This window comes from Hyperolius riggenbachi, chromosome 1 (genome assembly GCF_040937935.1).
Source record: "Hyperolius riggenbachi isolate aHypRig1 chromosome 1, aHypRig1.pri, whole genome shotgun sequence".
Taxonomy (NCBI): Eukaryota; Metazoa; Chordata; class Amphibia; order Anura; family Hyperoliidae; genus Hyperolius; species Hyperolius riggenbachi.
The window spans coordinates 488916531-488937659 of record NC_090646.1 but is presented as its reverse complement, the minus strand read 5'-3'; the positions used below and the strand labels follow the sequence as shown (position 1 = coordinate 488937659).

At 45.0% G+C, this 21129-nt stretch overlaps 1 protein-coding gene across 1 annotated transcript; it reads left to right on the top strand.

Moving 5' to 3' along the window:
• The first annotated feature begins 618 nt into the window (after positions 1-618).
• On the top strand, positions 619-14667 carry LOC137522510 (macrophage migration inhibitory factor-like). Its single transcript, XM_068242587.1, has 3 exons — positions 619-817; positions 11595-11764; positions 14492-14667. The coding sequence occupies exons 1-3, from the start codon at positions 710-712 to the stop codon at positions 14556-14558; spliced, it is 345 nt and encodes a 114-aa protein (XP_068098688.1). The 5' UTR covers positions 619-709; the 3' UTR covers positions 14559-14667.
• The last annotated feature ends 6462 nt before the right edge of the window (positions 14668-21129 follow it).

Here is a 21129-nt window from a genome sequence, read left to right as displayed (position 1 = left end):
GGGGGCAATTGCCCCCCGTCCCCCTGGGCCAGTCCTCCCCTGTGTGACTACCACTCTTGGTCACGTGACGAAAGGGGAAGAAACGGAAGCCTGGGTAAAAACCCTTCCCCTCTCTCTCTCCCTCACCCACCCACTCAGCAGACCAACGAAATGAAAACTGATCCAATCGACCGGTGATCAGATTCGTTTTCACAGATCCGTTTGCCAGTGTGCACCAAGCCATCCGGATCCGGTGAAGCGGAGACCGGATCTGCTTTACCAGATCCGTTTGGCTTTAAAACACAGTGTGAACCGGGCCTAAAGCTTGACCCAAGCAGGGCATGGTGGTTTGCAGGTCTCCTATAAATAAACTGAGCAGCAGAACCAACCCCTACAGGAGTTACAAAGCTAGCAGCATATTAATGGAGATAGGGAGAAGCTGTCACAAACATCAGTGGACCCTGTATCTTAATTAGTTTGACTTTGGTTCCCCTTTATTTGTTTACTGTAACATGCAAATCAATTGCAAGCAAATACAATAATTTGGCACACAAAAGAAAAATCAATGTCCACTTGTGCAGGTGTGGAAAAACGGAATTGTCATTCCACAGTGTGGCCAGCAGAGGGACGTGAAGGCGAGAGCTTGTCCCACCCCACGTGTTTTGTCTTCGGCCTGCTGCTCTCTGTTCCTCATCTCACTCGCTGCCTGCTGCACGGCCACGGAGACATCATGCCTACCTTTGAGCTCTCCACCAACGTGTGCAAGGATGCCATTCCTGATAGCCTTCTAGGCTCCCTGACCGAGCAGCTGGCCAAGGCCACTGGCAAGCCGAAAGAGGTGAGCGGCGAGACGAGATAATGACAGGAAGCCTGGGGTGGGAGGGGCTGGAGCGTTACAATGCTGGCGGTCAGTGTCTCGGAGGGAGAGACCTGTGCTGTATAGATAGATATTTCTCCGCTGTCTATCTACCTTTTTACTTCAGTGTTTATTGGAGTTAGGAAGTGGACAGCTGATTTGTACAGCAACATGAGCGCAATTACCGTCAGCCCCCTCCCGGTATTAAGGCTCCTACATGCATAGCTCTCAACTGTCCCTTTTTCGGAGGGACAGTCCCTTTTTGGGAGCCCTGTCCCTCTGTCACCCTCATTTGTCCCTCTTTCAGGACTTTGTGCCTCTTTCTATATAAATATGTATATTAATATGCTAAAAATCTGTTTAATTGACTCTAAACTTTATTTCCATCCTTTAAATTGATACATTACTAATTTTAAAATGTTTCTATGAAGGAAAATTAACCTAGATAGAGAGGACCAGTGTGGGTTGAATTATAAAACAACATATTTTTTTATGAAATCTTTATGGTATGTGTGACTAGGGGCATGGTGGGGGCGTGACAAGGGGTGTGGCTTAAGTGTCCCTTTTTCTCATATCTCAAAAAGTTGGGAGGTATGTACATGTCATGTCAATATTAGTGTCGGGGTGGCCAATCTGGTACTTCTATTTCTATGCAGATTTCAGTAGGGAAAAAATCTGAACGCTTAGGAAGGGGAGGGGGTCTGCCAACGAAATCTCATTCATTACATTGCCTTTCCTGTCTCCTACTCTCATACTAACCTTGCTGTCTTTTGCCACTAGCCTGTTCTCCTCCTGTGCCTAAAGGCCCGGTTCACATTGGCAGGTAAAATGGGCCATGTAGCGGGCCGTACCGAAACAGGTCCTAACGGATCTGTTCACATTGTTCCATTAGATAGGATCCGTTCAGCACATTATGCTGAACGGACAGCAAGTCTGGGGTGGCTGCGATAATTCCGGAATAATGGATGCGTTGCACTGACCGCTCGCTAAAGGATCACAAACTGAAGCCAAATAAAAATGTATCCATTTCTTGGATCAGTTTTTGGTTATTCCAGTGTAAACCAGACCTAATGCTTAGTACACACCATGCAATTTCCTGTCCGATTGATAGGAATCGGACAACTATTTTAGACATGTCCGATCTGGTTTTGATCAATAATGGGAAAATCGATCCCATTATTGATCGGATGCAGTTTGGACATGTACACACGATACAACTTCCCGTCAGATTACCTGTCGTTCGGACAGTAAATTGAATTGTGTGTATCCGGTGTAAAAATTTACGCATTAAACCACTAACGCGTAAAAACGTATGTGTTAATGTTCCTGCCCTAGCGGGAATGCGTAAAAACGTACGCAATGCGGCCCGCCGACCTCCGAGGTCGGCATGCTGCCAGCGGGGGACTGGAGCAGCAGTGAGTGACTACGAGGGCACAGGATGGCTGCATGGGGCTGGTAGAAGCCCCAGGTAAGTGAAACTCATTTTTTTATTTTGCTTGGACATTCCCTTTAAGGTTTACACGATTCAACCAAATTGATCTATTTTCAATTTTTTAGGGGTTTTTTTTTTTATAAGATTTTTTTTTTGATAAATATCTGATCAAAAAAATGGATGTCATGTGACAGGTATGATATATTGACTTTTTTGGGGGGGCATGGGGCACTTACTTTCGGAGGGCTCCTCCCTACATATCTCCCCACAGCTAGGTGAAGCCATGATGATATTGTTGAACAATTGCAAAACAAGGTAGAAGCCAACATCAATTAATAATTGTCTTAAACAAGAATTGGGTCTATAAAATATAATTTCATCATTAGGGTACAATTGCAAAACAAGGTGCTGCGGTGAAATTGCACGTCCCCGGGTGCCACAGTGCATGATTGTCAGGAGATGTAGTCTATGACTAGATTTCCCGGCATGCCTTGCAGCATCTGGGGCCACACAACATCACTGCGAGTACGTCGATCTGCTTCACCTGCAGCTGAGGCACACGAGATGGAGGCCTGCATACAGACGGGGGACTAGGGAGCACTCCTTGAAGGTTATTATAATATGCTGTGCGTTCAGCAGATGTGCATGATTTACAGTTGCAGTGAAGCATAGTGCTATGTACTGTATGCTTCACTGTATGTTTTACATCGCACTTGTGAACTTTTCAACACTGTTGCATTAACCCTATTTCTTAGGATATGCAACGTATATAGTACAAAAGCATCCTCACTGTGTGATCCCCACGGTTGTCTGGTAAATCAGCCTTATAGTGTGTTTTGGAGTATTTGCTTAGCTGCAGTGTAGAGATGAGCCAGGAATGCAGAGATGTGGCATAGAGGGGAATGTTGTCTGGGCACAGACATATTGTTTAGACAGGAAGCTACAGAGGCAGACATTGGAGGGGTACAGAGAGGCACCAGGATTAATGAAAATGCTTAGTGTCAGCATATTGTCATATCATGCTTTGCTGACAGAAATCCACCTAGAAATCACTGACATGAAAAGAAATATGCAGCAGCGTTGTGTATTTGTAGAATCTACTGCACGGAAACTGTGCTAGTGGATTTCATAAGTTCTCATTGTTTCATGGCTGTATGCTCAAAAGTAACTTGGTAGGGTTTTGTAAAAGCTGAAGTGTGATGAGGTAATCATCAGTGGAAGAATGGCCATAGTCTATCATTGCGGTGAGAGCAAATCAGTGTGCAGGATTCAGAATCAGATTGCGGCACCCAGAATTGTTTGTGGTACACACTGCATTGAACATAGTGCAAATTTACATACAGTGAATAACAGACATTTAATAAATACATACAGATATCAAAGTATAGGTAAAGGCCCATACACACGTCGGATTTTAGCGAACGACCCGTCGTTTGAACGTTCCGTCGTTCGGACGTTTTCGCGTCAAATCCGACGTGTGTACAGACTATCGTTCGCGTGATAAGACTGGTTACCAACGATCCGCCGGGCGGATCGCTGGTAACCAGTCTTATCACGCGAACGATAGTCTGTACACACGTCGGATTTGACGCGAAAACGTCCGAACGACGGAACGTTCAAACGACGGGTCGTTCGCTAAAATCCGACGTGTGTATGGGCCTTAACAGTAATGCATTGGTACCGGGTACCATGCTAGGAGGATTTGCTGTGTTGCTCGAGTTCAGAAGGAGCACAGTTTGGGGGGAAAAGGTGTTTCTGTTCCTGGAGATATTGGTGGGGATGGTTCTGTAGTGGAGGCCTGAAGGTAGGAGGTTGAAGAAATGACTGCCAGCGTGGAGGGGGTCGTGCAAAATCCTGTTGCCTCTAGTTCTCAGCCTGGATGCGCGGAGGTGGTTTAATCTTAACGTCTGTACTTGTCACTTGTGGTAGTGCCTGCATACCATATGATAATAGAGGAGCAAAGGATAGACCAAATGGTGGCAGTGTAGAAGCTGGTCAGCAGCTCCTGCGGCATACCAAACTTACTCAGTTGTCTCAGGAAGAATAACCTTTGCTGAGCTTTCTTTCAGCATTTGGAGTTATTCTCGCCCCATCTCAAGTCGATGGTGGTGGTTGTACCCAGGAACCAAACGTTTGGTACTCTGGTGACTTCAGTGGCTTCGATAAAGACCGGTTTGAGCAAGGGAGGCCCATGAAGTGGGTCCAAGGTATTACTATTGGAAGCATGTTCCATCTATGGTAGGCATATAAGGCATTGGAGCTAATTGATAGAAAAAATATTAGAATTTTGCATGTAGCTGATATCTGCTTACCTTGTTCCTAATACTGAGAACAATTTTCCTTCATAAAACAGAAGAGAAGGCATTTGAAAATCTCCATGTGAGTGAGACATCACACCTGTAAGGCATCGCTTCAGCACAGAGGCAGATTATGTAAAACATTCTTTTTCATGCCCCCTGTCACAGGACCCCTAGTGGCCAGACCGCAAATTGCCTTTCAATCGGTTTCAGCACACAGACCATGCAAGCTGTGGTCGCAGGCGGTGCGCAGAAACCGCTGGAATTTTGGCAGCAGACCGACTAGAAGGGAGCCTGTGAGTTACGGTAATTACAAATTACACACTATTTCAGGGTATAACTGCCACCCACCTCTGTTACCATAGGACAGAGGAGCCCACTGACTGGCTAAGTCTAGACCTGCAAATAAAAACTGTTAAACACACTCTATTCTGTCTAGCTAGCGACAATAGTAGCATCTCTTCAGAAGCCTGGGTTCAGTTTCGGTGTGGCTGAATAATAGGGTAGCTGGACTAACAACTGACGATAGCGTCGGTTTATTGAAATGCAATATAAATAATATATACAGAAAATTATTAAAATCAACAATTATAGAAACATTAATAGCCAGTATGAATACAAAAAGGGACGAAAATACTTAGTTCATGGAAAGTTGTCCTTTCTGGGAAAATCATAAGGTTCTTGGTTTCAGTTCAGTTCAGTTAGGAAAAAAGTTCAGACAAGATGGCCACCACTGTTCCTCAAAGTTGCAGCAGGCTCCCATGAAGGTGGAATGTGGAGGAATGAGGGAGGAGTCCCTCGCAGACACTTTTGAACAATGTACATCTTTGGGTGGAGTCTCAAGTCCAGCCCAGGGGCTGGACAGGGGCGGTAAATCTCCTGGGTGGGTTTCCCATGCCCACCAAATATGACATTTGTCATATCTCGGCTTACGCTTTCCGCACACACATGACCATCACAGATTCAGATACCAAACTTGGGCATGTTTGCATGCCCGTTACAAAACAGTGGAATACCTCGAGTTCTGGTTATGTTAGTGGCTCCAATTTAATATCAAAATACTCACAAGATCCAGACCAGCACAATGAGATAACTTCCACATCTCTCCTATGAATGATATTTCTAAAACATGCTAAAGATCAAAACTCCATGCTTTCCTATTCTGGCTGAATGGCTCCGGCCAGTCTGTGGGAAGCAGTTCTTTGAATAGGCTCACCATTTGGTGAGCCTATTGACATCTATCTGAGGTAATTAAAAGTAAACACTAGCCTCTTGGACACAAGCATAGTTCCTGTTCATTAGAAAATCAAAAGACACCCTACACCTAAGTTACTGCTAGTTCTCTGCTGAGAGGAAGAGAGAGCCCAGATTGTATCGATCCTAATCGCAATCGATGCAGAGAATGGATTACGATCGCATTTTCTTCACGGGCGGTTCAAGGACGCGTCTGCAGCCACGCAACCGTCCGTGACACCCCCTTCAGGTGCTTCTCCTAGTATGGCTGGTTTATAGCCCACCTGTAGTGTATTAGATTGACACATAATCCAGCTTGCACCCATATGTTTTAGGTTGTTTGTCTTCCATCAGTGAAAGGTATGGCTTTGTGGTAGCAAAGTTGAGGAGAACCAAAACCTCTTGGATTTCATTCCGTGCACTAGCCATAGCTATGTGATGACCGCTATCCAGTTGCCTGTTGGTTGGACCGTGCAGCAATCACATGTCTGTGGAATTGACTGGGTGACTTCATAAGGTAAAGATATGTTGGACAAGTTTGTAAGCCTTATCTATTCGCTATTTTTGCCTCATTGATGAGTGGCACTGGGAACGTCTAGCTGCTTCTGTTTCCTTACTCTTTGTTATGCTAATTGCACATGAAGCAATTTCCCATCCGATCCACTGGTTATCTGACAGGAAGTTGCATCGTGTGTACATGTCTACACTGCTCACGATCGATAACGGGATTAATTTTCCTGTGATAACGTTGTAAAATCCATTCTGTTAGCAAATAGGAGCAGATCAGACATGATGAAACTAATCGTCCGATTCCCGTTGAACTGACGGAAAATGTAATTGTGTGTACCCAGCATTATTAGAGGACACACAAGATGAGTAAAAAAAAAAAACCCTAATGCTGGGAATACTGTTCCTTTTTTAGGTGATTAGATGGTTCGATAGATAACTTCCGACATGTCCGATATCCCTTTCGATTCTTTGGCCGCTTGTTTTCTGATAGAAGTGAATGGAAAAACATAAGAAAAACGAGCGGAAGAAAAGAGAATCGACTGCAAAATCGAGCGGCAAAAGTGATCGAGAGGAGAAACGCATGGCAGAAATGAACCGTGTATTCCCAGCATTATTTGTACTTACCTGAGGCTTCTACCAGCCCCTACAAGTCACATGTCCCTCGCCACAGCTCCGCTCTTCCTCCCTCTCTCGCTGGCAGCCTCTGAAGGTCACTGGCACCAGATGGATCGCAGCCTTCTCCTGCGCAAACATGCCTGCGTAATCGGGAGCGTACTGCGCAGACACTGTTTGCTCCTGGTGACACGGGCGCAAGCGCAGAAGACACCGACCCATCCAGGGGTTCGGCAATCTTCAGAGGCTGCCAGTGGGAGGCTGAGTAAGACCAGAGCTGCGGTGAAAGACACACGTGACTGGAAGAAGCCCCAGGTAAGTAAAAATGTTTTTGTTTTTTTTTGTTTTGTTTTGTTTTTTACTCATCTCGTGAGTCCTTTAAAGGGAAGGTCCAAGCAAAAAAAAAAAAAAATGAGTTTTACTTACCTGGGGCTTCTACCAGCCCCATGTAGCCATCCTGTGCCCTTGTAGTCACTCTCTGCTGCTCCAGTCCCCCACTGGCAGCTTTCTGACCTCGGAGGTCAGGGCCACATTGCGTACATTTTTACGCATTCCAGCTAGTGCAGGAACAAAAATGTACTCGTTGCACCACTAACGCGTAAAAATGTATGCGTTAATGTTCCTGCACTAGCGGGAATGTGTAAAAATGTACGCAATTCGGCCCTGACCTCCGAGGTCAGAAAGCTGCCAGCGGGGGACTGGAGCAGCAGTGAGTGACTACGAGGGCACAGGATGGCTGCATGGGGCTGGCAGAAGCCCCAGGTAAGTGAAACTCATTTTTTTTTTGCTTGGACCTTCCCTTTAAGGTAGTTAGGCTGAGGGAAGAGTTTGTGCTGAGTACTGTGCTATACAGTAAGCAACTGAAAAAGAGCACCCACAAAAGGAAGAAGGGAGAGATAGCCAGCAAGCTGAGGAGTAATCTCACCTGATGGAGGTGCTGATGTGCCCATATGGGGTTATCAGCTTTCAGGCTGGTGTCCCACTTTACCCGGGCACCAGTCTGCTGTAAGCAAGTCTTATGACTGTACAGTCAACAACCGTTACCTCTGTGGCCATCTCCAATTACACTACAGAAACCTACAGGTGTTGGACAAAATAATGGAAACACCTTGAAAAATCAACAAAATATATTTTAATGTGGTGTAGGTCCACCTTTTGCGGCAATTACAGCCTCAATTCTCTGAGGTATTGATTCATACAAATTGTGAATTGTTTCCAAAGGAATTTTAGCCCATTCTTCAGTTAAAACACCCTCCAGTTCTTTTGGAGACGATGGCGGCAGAAATAGACTTCTTACTTGAATCTCTAATAACGACCATAAGTGCTCAATAATGTTGAGGTCTGGGGATTGTGGTGGCCAGATGAGATGCTCAACTTCATTACAATGTTCCTCGTGCAATTCTTCAACAATTCTAGCTGTATGGATTGGGGCATTATCATCTTGAAAGATGACATTCCCCTCCGGAAACAGTTCTTGAACCATAGGATGAACTTGGCCGCCTAAAATTCCTAAATAGTCTCGGCTGTTAATTCTTCCATGAAGAAAAATCATTGGCCTGGTGGATTTCCAAGAAATAGCACCCCAGATCATCACAGAACCCCCGCCATGTTTTACGGTTGGGAGAAGGCAGCCTGGATGAAAAGCTTCTTTCGGCTGTCTCCAAACGTACACTCGGCCGGAGGTCAGAAATATGGTAAACGATGAATCGTCAGAGAAAATCACATTTTTCCACTGCTCGAGGGACCAATTCTGGTGGTTTCTACACCACTCTAAACGCTTTGAAACATTAGTCTTTGAGAGCAGAGGTTTTCTAATTGCAGTTCTTCCGTAGAATCCAGATTTGTGCAGCTCTCGACAAACAGTTTTTGTGGAAACTGGGTTCTGTAGGTGTTCATTTAGCTCTGCAGTGATTTTAGGAGCCTTGGTCTTGCAAACTTTTCTAACAATTCGATTTAGAGTCCGACGGTCTCTCTCAGATAACTTCGACTTTTGGCCACAACTGTTCTTTGCTGAGGACGTTTTTCCTTGTCTTTCAAAGGCAGTCATTACTTTTGAGACAGTACCTCTTGAAATGCCAAGCATTCGGACAGTTTTTGTTACAGTAGCGCCTGCCATACGAGCACCAACAATTTGGCCTCTTTGAAACTCTGAGAGATCTGCCATTTTTATAAATTATAACCAACTGTGGCTTAAATATCTGTAAAAAACAATTAATTTAAACATATCAAATAACAAAAAAATAAACAAAACTTTTAACATATGTCAAGTTTTGATTGCTTAAAACATGGATTATGGTGCCAGAATGTTAGGAGTTTCCATTATTTTGTCCAACCCCTGTATATTAAGTAAAAGTATATCAGCTTGTATTGCTGACCAAAAATAGTCACTGAACCAGAATAAGCAGCAGCCAGGGAAGCCAGAACATCTTCACGGCAAACGTATTCTTTGTCACTGGTAGTCGATCAGTTCAGATTTTTAGAAGTCGTTTAGCAGTAATTGTCACCGTTACAATTTTCATATAGATTTCCTAGTCGGTATACAAAAACTAAGGGCACCCTTTCATGTTATAATACACCATTATTTTGGTATAATAGTGCTTTGTTTGCTCCCTGTGCTTTCCTGTATTTCTGTGCACTTCTGGATATAGAAGCCTGGCACCACCATCAGTTGTCTAATACAATGGCCTCTGGGGAGGTGGCATCGGGTTCTTATCAAACCCCATTTTATGTCTATGATACAGGTTGCCTAGGGTTAAGCCCTGTACACAGGGTAGATAAAACTCTGCCGAGGTGGCCGATAACAATCGCCTCTGCCGAGAATCCTGCTTGTGTACAGCAGCTCTTGACCACCTGGCCAGTTATCCGCCTGATGGATCGATGGTTCCAGAGCTCGTGAAGAAGCATGTGATTAGTTTTGATCAGCTGATAGATTTGCAAGGCTCTGATTTTCTTTGAGCGCTACCTGTAGTAGCACGCATCCGCAGTTTTCGTCGCTCTCGCCGCTGTCTCCCCACCGTGTCCCGTCGCAGCTCACTTGCTCTGCCTGTCTCCATGACGGCAGAGCCCTGTGAGCCAGTCAGGAGCCGATTTCATTGGCTCCTGGTCGTGTCTATCAATGTAAGCATCTCCCATAGGCTGACATTGATAAACACGGTCAGGAGCCAATGAAAGCTGTTCCTGACCAGCTCACATGACTCTACCATCATAGAGATGGCAGAGTGGGTGTCCTGAGAATCTTGGTGTGCGGCATGGATGGCAGTTGGGGCGGGTATATGCGGCGATTTGTTGGTATTCCGTTGTTATTGTCAGGGCTGTGGAGTCGGAGTCGAGGAGTCGGAGTTGCAGTCGTTGATTTCATAAACTCAGGAGTCGGAGTCGGATTATTTTTGTACAAAATCCACATAAGTCAGGGCTAAAAAATGAGGTTAATTTACCTGGGGCTTCCCTCAGCCCCCTGCAGCTGATCGGTGCCCTCGCAGCTCCGGTCCGATGCTCTTGGACCCGCCGGCGACGACTTCCGGTTTCGCCGTCACCGGCCGACAGGCATGGGAACGAGAGTGATTCTTCGCGTTCCCAGCCACAATAGCACCCCCTATACTGCTATTGCGGAAAGAAGGTTATTGTACCAGCTGTCTCTGGTCCTTAAGGGGGCAGAGGCCGCTGGTACTTAGGTGGTTAAGCTGGCCATACACTACTCCCCCCCCCCCCCCCCCCTCCCCCTCCCCCCAATATCGATATACATCAGATTCGATCACTGTGATCGAATCTGCCTGAAATATGTAATGCAAATGTTAGTTGATCAATTTCTGTCCGAAATCCTTCAGGACAGAACATTTTACCCAATCTGTGTCAGGTCTAGAGTGCGTCACTAGTGGTGTTTCGATTTGTCGACTACTGATGCGGAAAAGCTGCAGTACTAACCTGTCCTGCTGGTGTGTGTCCTCCCGGGTCCTGCGGTTTAACTCCATGCTGCAGGTCTCCTCCTCCCCATGTCCTCTTCTCTTCAAACACTAGAGTTACGGCAGCATACATGCTGGAAGTGTTTGAACTTAAGCTTGTGTCACATGATGTGGCACAGAAGAGGACACAGGGAGGAGACCTGCAGCATGGAGTAAAACCAAACGGACCCGGCAGGACACACGTCAGCCAGACAGGGGAGAGCGCAGATGGTGGGCTCTTTGAGCTGCATAACAGATGGCAGCTCCCCAAATTTTGAATCCATTTCATTCTGAAATAGATTCAAAATCTGTGTGCGGTGTATGGGCAGCCAATAGATCGCTATCTGATCAGATTCAGTCAGGGAGGGATCTATCTAATGGTCGATCTGGTGCCCATCTGTAGGTGGATGGCCACCTTAACAAATCTATCAACCGCTCAAAATGCTTTCTCCATGAGTTCTGCTACACTTTAAAAAAAAAAAAAAAAAAAAAAAAATATATATATATATATATATATATATATATATATATATATATATATATATATATATATATATATATATATATATAATATATTAGTTATATAACCAGTTAATGTAGTGTTTGCAGTAAATATTGTTTTGGGTGGAAACAGATGCTGCTAACATATGTTTTTGTCTTTTTAGATGTTGTTTTATACCTTCTGTAGATTTTGTTTATGAAACTTTCTTATATTGTTTGTTTGTTTTCTTCTTCAGTATATTGCTGTGCATATTATGCCAGGCCAGATGATGAGTTTTGGGGGCTCCACAGACCCATGTGCTCTTTGTTCCCTGAAAAGTATTGGCAAGATCGGAGGACAGCAGAAGAATTACACCAAGATACTGAGTGATATACTGTCTCAGGAGCTGTCTATCCCTGCCGACAGGTATGTCTTCTGGTCACTGCACAGTACTGGCTCCATGCACTTGTCTTACTGTTGCCTGACTCGGCACATGGCATCACGATATTACACTGAGGACACTTATGACAACCTGTTAAAGAGGACCGAGCAACAATTTTAACAAACATATAAAGCAAACCTCACTAATGCTGCTGGCTTTTTTGGGGCATAGGAGGGGGGTGTTGGCATGCATTACAAATGGGGGACTGCTATATGCTAGCCTCCATCTTGGTTGTTCATGTGCCGAAGTCCCTGCAGCACAAAGTAGCTGCATTGTTGTTGCGCACCCCAGGCCACCACAGTATATGCCAGAGATGTGATCATATCTCCCAGCGTGCACTGTGGTGGCTGGGGACACGCAACATCCCCACAGCTACTTCAAGCTGCATATAGATTGTGGCCATAGATAAGTAAATGTACACTGGACTTAACCCCTACGTCCTTTCCCAAAAGCCCACAGCACTTACGAACCTCCTTTAGGGGAAGGGTCTTTTATATATTTGTTTAGTGTAGGATCACCCAGTAGCTCAGTTTCTTTTAACTGTGCCCCAACGCTTACTGAGAAGTCCAGGTTCTCATCTTTTCAAGCTTAGGTGCCACCGTCAGTATTATATCATTTCTAGGATAAGCCATATAGCAGTCCATAAAGATTATATAATATATTTCTGTTAATACCAAAAATCCTATGTCCTGACCTGTATATAAGGAAAGTGTTCAGTTTACATAGTAGGCGGCAGGTCCCTGGCTGGCACTGAAATCCCACCCTTCAGTACTGAGGTCTGCTGCAGCACCACAACAGTCCACATTATAATTTCAATGCTGCTAGCAGAGGTACTTCCTCCAGAGATATCACACCTATCTCCTTAGCTCTGGACATTTGTGTGACCAGACCTGTACATATTATGCAGCAAATCAGAAATTTGAAAACAATGTGAGCCTTCCGGCCTTCCTTAGCTGTTCATCATTTGCGTAGTGTCTTTATGTACAGTACCAGCATGACCCATACTTGGTTTTCTTTTTTTACTGTATGTGGGTAATTTCCTGATAAATGCTGTACAGGAGGTGTGTGCACACAACACAGCTGTCCTAAAACTGCATTGGAACCTAATAAATAAATAAATGGGAACAGAAAATAGTCCAAAGGGGTCAGGCGAGTAGGGGGGTGGGGTATCAATTATAAAGTGTTCCGTTTGGCAGCCACAACATTGGACATGTGCACAGTTGCATTGTCCTGAAATGAATAGATCTTTATGGTCAGCTTTCCACGGTGTTTCATCTTAATTGCTTCAGTCAGCTGATCCAAGAAGTAAGCATAATATTGTCTAGTGATGCTAGAGCCCTAAGGTAGGTTGTCCACTAACAGTACACAGTCTTTGTCCCAGAAAATGGACGCTATTACTTTTTGGGACGGTTACAGCGCGCAGAACTTCTTTGGTTGTGGGGACACTACTGCTCCATTCCTTTGACTGTTTCTTGCTTTCAGGATTATAGATGTGGAGCCATCTTGCATTCTCAGTCACTAACCTAGATTAAAAGTCCTGGGCAGATTCAAAATGGGCTTTGGATGATTTGGATTTCGCCACCCACTTCGCTGAACGCTTGAGCATGTTTAGTACAGTGGTGATAAACCCAACACACTCCTTTGTGATGTCCAGTATCTGGGCACAAAAAAATCTTTTTGTATGGATATGTTTGCTGGTCCTCAATCAGCTCATGGACAACATTGCAGATTGGGGTGTCAGTTGAGGTTGGGGACACCCACTCCATGTCTCTTTTTCCATAGTGAAATGCCCAGTATAGAATCGAGATATCCAGGTTTTGGCAGTTCTGTAGGAAGGACACTTTTCCTCCAGTGGTTTAAGATGAACACCTGATATGTGCACAGTTACATACTAAGATCTTAGGCTGTCATATGCCCAGACCTCATTTTTCTATTTCATCTGTAAAGGGGCAAAGCCAGGACCTTATCAGCACCCTCTGAACAATAAATGATTCCAGTAACTGTTGAATAGGCCTACATATTGTCTTAGGGCCCATTTCCACTAGCTGCAAATACGCAGCTTTTCAACGCATTCCCATTAACTTGAATGAGAATCGCGATAAAATCACTATGCTCAAATTTGCTGTGATTCTCATTCAAGTGAATGGGAATGTTCTTTTCAAAAGGCAACGGAAAAACTACGGATTCGCAGCCAGTGTAATGCTGGGTACATGCCATACAATTTTCAGGCAGATTTATATGCCAGATCGATTATTTCCAACATGTCCGATCTGAATTTTGATTGATTCTTTTTTTTTAATAGTTTATCGATTTCTGTTCAGTTCTATGAAAATCAATCACAAAAATCGATCGAAATTATGATTGAACATGTTGGAAATAATCGATCTGGCAGGTAAATCTGCCAGAAAATTATATGATGTGTACCTAGCAATTGGGCTTTTTTTGCATGTATGGCCTGCTTAGTCTTGCCATAACCTTTCACTAGGTTAGGGTGCATAATCCAACTCGGCCATTCCAGAACATGAACTTCCTTCCACTTTACACATGCTTTGCTAGACTGTCTGCTTATGGCTTATGTTTTCCTGCATGACCCAGCTTCAGTTCACAGAAAGATACTCCTGGGTCATTTGCTACTTCAATCAGAATTTAAATTGTTTATTTTCTTGCTGTCATGTCTTAACATACAGTATTTCCATGTTTTTATTTTATAGGGTCTACATTAATTATTATGACTTAAATCCTGCAAATGTGGGCTGGAACAAATCTACCTTTGGCTAAGTGAGTGTCTGATGCCAGATGAACCTACAACCATGACTGTTGAGTAACAAGTCTCCTGTCTATGTAATACATTCCCAGTTAAATAAACTTCATACGTGAAATAAAGTGATTTCTTTTGCGTAAACTGCATTTTTTTTGGTGATGTTGAATTTGCTAGCTTTTCAGAAGGTACAAGTGTGTAATATACCAGAAAAGAAAAGGGAGACCCTGGTTGTCAACTAAGCATCCCTTGGAGCCAGAGCAAAATTTGAAGGGACTTTTGTTGGTTCCACAGATAAGTGGGTGAGCCCCTGTGCAAGCGTAGCTGCCAATCTCATTCAGGGGTCCCTATACTAGTGATGGATACAATCGCTTCCTACATGTACAATGAGCATATCGGACATATATCTAATTGGAATAGAAAGCTTGAAAAATCAAAGGTATGTGGCAGGGACTTGGGCTCCAAACCTTGTTTGGTGCAGCTATAAATCATGGAAGGTCCAGCAGCAGAATTCCTCTTCACACTCGGTACCACAAATTGTAATCGCCTAGCGACTGTTATTTTTGCATTGCAATTTCCCGCAATTGCATCTTGTGATTCTCTTTCCAGAGAATGAGAATCATGATGCAGTCCCCGGGAAAATGCTGCATTAAGCACGTTTGTGATGGTCAGAAATCGCAAATGCACCGCAATCTCTGCAGTGTGAGTAATCCCGTAGGATTACTTGTTCTACAGTGCTTTGCTGTTTGTCGGCAATCAGCAAATCGTGAAACATGGGCTGAAAGGGAAAAAAAGTGCCCCGGGTGGCACTTGCCTAGGGAGGGCCTCTGGATCCTAATGAGGCTTCCCCCATCCTCCTCAGCCAGCTCGTTCCAGTGCTGGCTCTCCCTCAAGTGACACTGACAATAATATCTACATCTGGCGATGAGCTCATGCGCACTAGCGGCTTCCCGCTCAGGCGGAAATAGCAAAGCCAGATTGGGTCTGCTCTACTGTGCAGACATACACTGCCTGCACAGTAGAGCAGACCTGATCGGGCTCGGCTACTTCTGCCGGACCCCATTGGAAAGCAGCTACTGCACCTGCGCGCACCGCCGACAAGTGGCGACAATGGATTTTTCAGTGGGGTGTCAGAGCTGGATCCACTTTGCTGAGGAGAACGGGGGAGCTTGTCATGACAGGCTCTGTCTAAATGATGGAGGATGGGTGGGGCTTCAGGGTTAAATACTTACTTGTCCGGATGTTATCCTTCCAGTCAGGTGACCGCTTCGCTCCAAGTTGGGCCCTGGCAATTTATTTATTATTTTTAAACTGGCCACCGCGACTGACTACGCTTGCCTGTGTGGCCACCACCCTCAGCCGTCAAATTGGTGGGGGCTGGGCTACTGCCACGCAGATGAACGTTTCCAAAGATCTTCGCCAGTCTTCTGAAACATGTCCGCCATTGCACTGCCAAGGAGGAGGGCGGAGTTTCTCCTGTACCCCAAAGACGTCAGGACAGGTATGTTTTTATTCCCATGGCCCTCCCCATCTGTCTTTTTTTATTGAGACAGAGCCTGTCATTTTCAGCTTAAGAATATAACCCTGCATTTCAACTTTGCTCTAAAACATTATTTACAGCATATTATATGCAAAAAGCATTTTTTTTTTACTAGACCAGCATTGGAAGAGTTAAACACAGAGGTTTAAAGTTCCGAGAAATATGCAGAAGTTCAGATTGTTACATTCTATTTAGTTAAATGTATCTATTGAGAAATGTTACACACTCTCTGTCCTCCAACTCCTCCTCAGTCAGAGAGATGAGTCACATTCAACACTTAGATACATTTATGTAAACAAAATGTATCTATGTCAGCTTCGGATGCGTCTGCAGAAATCTCCAGGAACTTTAAAGCCCTGTGTAACCCTTCCAATGCTGGTCTAGTACAAAAAAAAAAATGCTGGTTGCATATAATATACTTTAAATAGTGTTTTAGAGCAAAGTTGAAATGCAGGGTTATATTCCGCTTTAAGTACTCTTAAAGGGAACCAGAGACGAAGGCACTTAAAAAATGAAAAAAGATTTTACACATACCTCGGGCTTCCTCCAGCCCCATCAGCATGGATCGCTCCCACGCCGCTGTCCTCCACTGCCTCTATCGCCGGTACCGGGTCCCGTCACATCCACAGGGGCTCCCTCCACTCACCGGCGCCTGCTTTATGCATGCGCCTGCGCAGTACGGAGGGAGCGCACTGCGCTTGCGTCGACTGGTCGAAATGACGGGACCCGGTACCAGCGGAGAAAAGCGGCGTGGGAGCGATCCAGACTGATGGGGCTGGAGGAAGCTCCAGGTATGTATAAATCTGTTATGCTCTTCCTCTCTGGTTCTCTTTAAAGGACAACTGTAGTGAGTGGTACGTGGAGGCATATTTATTTCCTTTTAAGCCTTTTATTTTTAATACCAGTTGCCTAGCTGTCTTGCTAATCCTCTGCCTTTAATACTTTCAGATATAGACCCTGAACAAGCATGCAGCAGATCTGACATTGTGAGGTCTTACGTGATTAGCAGCATGCTTGTTTAGCAGCATGCTCAGACACTACTGCGGCCAAATAGACCAGCAGGGCTGCCAGGCAACTTGTATTGTTTAAAAGGAAAAAAATATGGCAGCCTCCACATACCTCTCACAACAGTTGTCCTTTAAAGTGGACCGGAACTCTTGCACAGGACAGGTCAAGGAAAGCAGAGAAAATTCCACCCTGTATGTAGAGAGTTAAGCCTGTCTAATTCCCCCTCATCTGTGACTCACAAGTGTAAATTGATCTCTCAGCTGTGTCCGCTCAGGAATCTCTGCAGAGCAGTTAATTTGTAAACAGGATATTAACCCTATGTCTGCTTTCATGAAAGCAGGAAGTAAACATACTGCAGATTTATTGCAGGATTTCTATCAACTTTAACAAAGAAGTTTTTCCTTTAAGTTTCTGAGTTCAGGTCTGCTTGAAGTGTCCGACTGAGCTGGTGTGAAGTTGAGAAAATCCACCTGCTGGCCATGCAGCAGAAAGCATATGCTATCACTCCCAATAGAAACCTGTAGCAAGTCTTCACTGTGAGCAGCAACACATAACTGTTGCTTGGCCAGCAAGTTGATTTCCTCAGCTTTACAACAGCCCAGTCCACACTGTACAATACTTTTAAAGTGAGTGAGAAAAAAAATACACACCTATCCAAAGGGAAGGCTCTGGGTCCTATAGAGCCTCCCCATTCCTCCTACAGTCCCTTAGGCCTCATTCACATTGTCACATGTAGATGGCCGTGCGATCGGAACGCACCGTTTATGATTGCGCGCCATCTGCGTTTGTATGCATTGCGTGGCTGACCCTGTAGTGTACTGTAGTGAATGGGTTAGCCGTATGTTTTGCAAAAAAAAATGTGTGCAGCATGTGTTCGCGCAACGCATGCAATGTGAACATCAGGCAGAGTAGTCTATGAGCTTCTGATGTTTGTGCGTGTCTGCCTCCTGCACACGTTGCCAAAACACATTACACAACAAGGCGTGTAATGTGAACGAGGTCTTAGTTCTAGAGTTGTGTCCCCTGTTAGCAGTCTCCTCTCTGCCACTGCGGAAGGCTTCAGAAGTCCTTCGGAGCCAGAGTCCTCCTGAAGACAGACTGCTCCGTACTGCGCATGCACAAACACACATCCTTGCGTATGCGCAGTATGGAGCTGCCTGTCTTTGAGAGCACTCGGCGTCTTGAAGCCTCCTGCAGCGGGGGATTTGAACGGGGGAGCCATGAGGGGTACCGGAAGGCTCTATAGAACCCAGAGCCTTCCCTCTCCTTAGGTAAGTATTTGTTTATTTTATTTCTCTTCTGACTCAATTTAACCAGCTGAGCGGTCTGGACGAGCTCAGCTCGTCCAACACCACCAGCGGCTGCCGCTCAGGCCCTGCTGGGCCGATTTTAATGAAATAAAAAGCAGCACACGCAGCCGGCACTTTGCCAGCCGCGTGTGCTGCCTGATCGCCGCCGCTCTAGCGGCGAAAGAGGGTCCCCCCAGCCGCCTGAGCCCAGCGTAGCCGGAACAAAAAGTTCCGGCCAGCGCTAAGGGCTGGATCGGAGGCGGCTGACGTCAGGACGTCGGCTGACGTCGATGACGTCACTCCGCTCGTCGCTATGGCGACGATATAAGCAAAACAAGGAAGGCCGCTCATTGCGGCCTTCCTTGTTTATTCTGGGCGCCGGAGGCGATCGGAAGATCGTCTCCGGAGCGCCCTCTAGTGGGCTTTCATGCAGCCAACTTTCAGTTGGCTGCATGAAATAGTTTTTTTTTTATTTAAAAAAAACCCTCCCGCAGCCACCCTGGCGATTTAATCAGAACGCCAGGGTGGTTAAAGGACAACTGACCTGGGAAGGATATTGATGCTGCCATATTTATTTCCTTTTAAACAATGAAGAGTGCCAGGCTGTCCTGCTGATCCTCTGCCTCTGCTTTCAGCCATAGACCCTGACAAGCATGCAGCTCAGATGTTTGACTGCGTTTTATGCTCCATATCTCTCAGGTCAGTTTTTTTTTTTTTTTTAAGCTGAACTATCACAAATACCTTTTGTTTTAAGAAGGCAAATTATATTCAGCATTGCTTTTTAGTAGGACGACTTTTCACCCTCAGGCTAGGAGCTCACCAGGGACTTGATTCACTAACCGGCGCTAAGTATTAGTGCCGGAGTAAAAAGCCACTTAGTGCCTGAAAAGTAGCTTTGCAGGCAGTAATAGCCACGCAAAGCTACACCGCGCACAGCCCAGTGCAGTTCACGCGCAGCTGTTAATAGTGCGCAGTGTGACGATAACGTCGCACCCGCTGCGCTGTAAACGAAACCGGCACATCGGGTGCCCCCGAAACGGCGCATCAGTTTCGTGGCAACCGATGCGCCGTTTTCGTAGCACCGGGTGCGACGTTATCGTCGCACCGTGCACTATTAACGGCTGTGCGCGATGTGTGGGCACAAACCACTTAACTCCGTGGTTTACGCCCACTAGGTCTTAAGGCACACTGACCAGCATAGCGCTGGTTAGTGAATCAAGGCCCAGGTATAAACACTAGCGTTGAAGCGTAGAAAGTCTATTGGCTGCTTGTAAAAATGCATTTATGTGCGTTTTACATTGTGCATTTTTGAAGACTTGCTGCATAATTTTCTAAAAGGCATGTAAAACTTTCATAATGGAGACGTAGAGGAATGCACTTTTACATGCATTTTCTTTTTTTAAAATATGGTACTATATTTTATTTTATTTCATTAATTAAGAAAGTTAATAAAAATGTAAAATGCACAAAAAACACATTAAAAATGAAAAACTGCAAATACATCAAAAACTCAGTAGTAAATTAAAAATGCACAACACAGAAAATGGATGTTTTTCTGCACTGCCTAATGTACTCCCAGCCTCCCCATACTTTCTAGTGGTTCTGGGTCACCATGAGCTATCTGGGTATTCTGTGTTACCTGACCTAAGTGATGCAACAAATGTCTGTTGGGAACCTCCAGTTTTGTTCTCGAAGATTTATTAGGGCCCTGTTGCAAGTGTGATGGTCTGCCTAAAGATGCCCATTAATGGTACAATTTTTCCTGCAGATTCCATCTTTCGATGCAATTTTTTATAATAGAATTGTATAGAAAACTGCACCGTTTGTGGCGCAAATCGATATGATACGATTTCTTTGGTGGATTGTAAAAGGAAAAAATATTGATCCGAAATAGCAACAAAACATCAAATCTGACCGGAATCTATGTGGCTAAAATTTACTAGAGGTTTGTGCAGTTTTACTAATGACTTAATAACACTGCACGGCGATGTCCATTTTTGGCATGGTGTAGATCAGTAAGGTTACGTTCACACTGAATCTGTTGCATTTATTCTAAAATTGGTGTTTTGTGGGTACATAAATGTCACACGTGCCATCGCTATTCATTTACAATGTGGGCATCGCATACATTAAGCGGAAGTGCACAGCTCAGATTGCGTTATAGCAATGGAACCCTATGCACTGCGGATCCAGTGTGACAACGTGAATGGGCTCATTGAGGGGCTATAGCACAACATTGCATGTTAAGGAGTCACTACGTTGTCCATAGACAGGCACCTTTATTCAAAGCTCGGTACAGACATAGGGGTACAACAGTGGGGTTCATAAAGCCTTATCTCAACCGCTGTACTTCTCCCCCCCCCCCCCCGCCCCTCACCAACCTATGTAACCCCATGTTTGTACCCAGCTTTGAATATAGGTGCCCGTCTATGAACAACGTAGTGCCTTCTTCACTTCTGGTCTTCTGGAGCCCATACTCTGTCCAGGCACAAGCTCAGCTGCATATCCTCACCTAGCCCAGCCTCTAGTGCCTGGCTTTGTCTACCCTAACAAAACCTATTACACCACAACGTAACCCGGATAGCAATCTTGAAGCCTTAATAAAAAAAAAAAACGAGATGGATCCCTCTGATTGAAATCTGGTCATTGAGGGATCTACTTCCTCACTCTGCCAAAAGATTTTTGATTGATTTCACCTTTAAATAAAAAGATTATGGATCTGTCACCACTGCTGCCATGCAGACCTGACTGGCA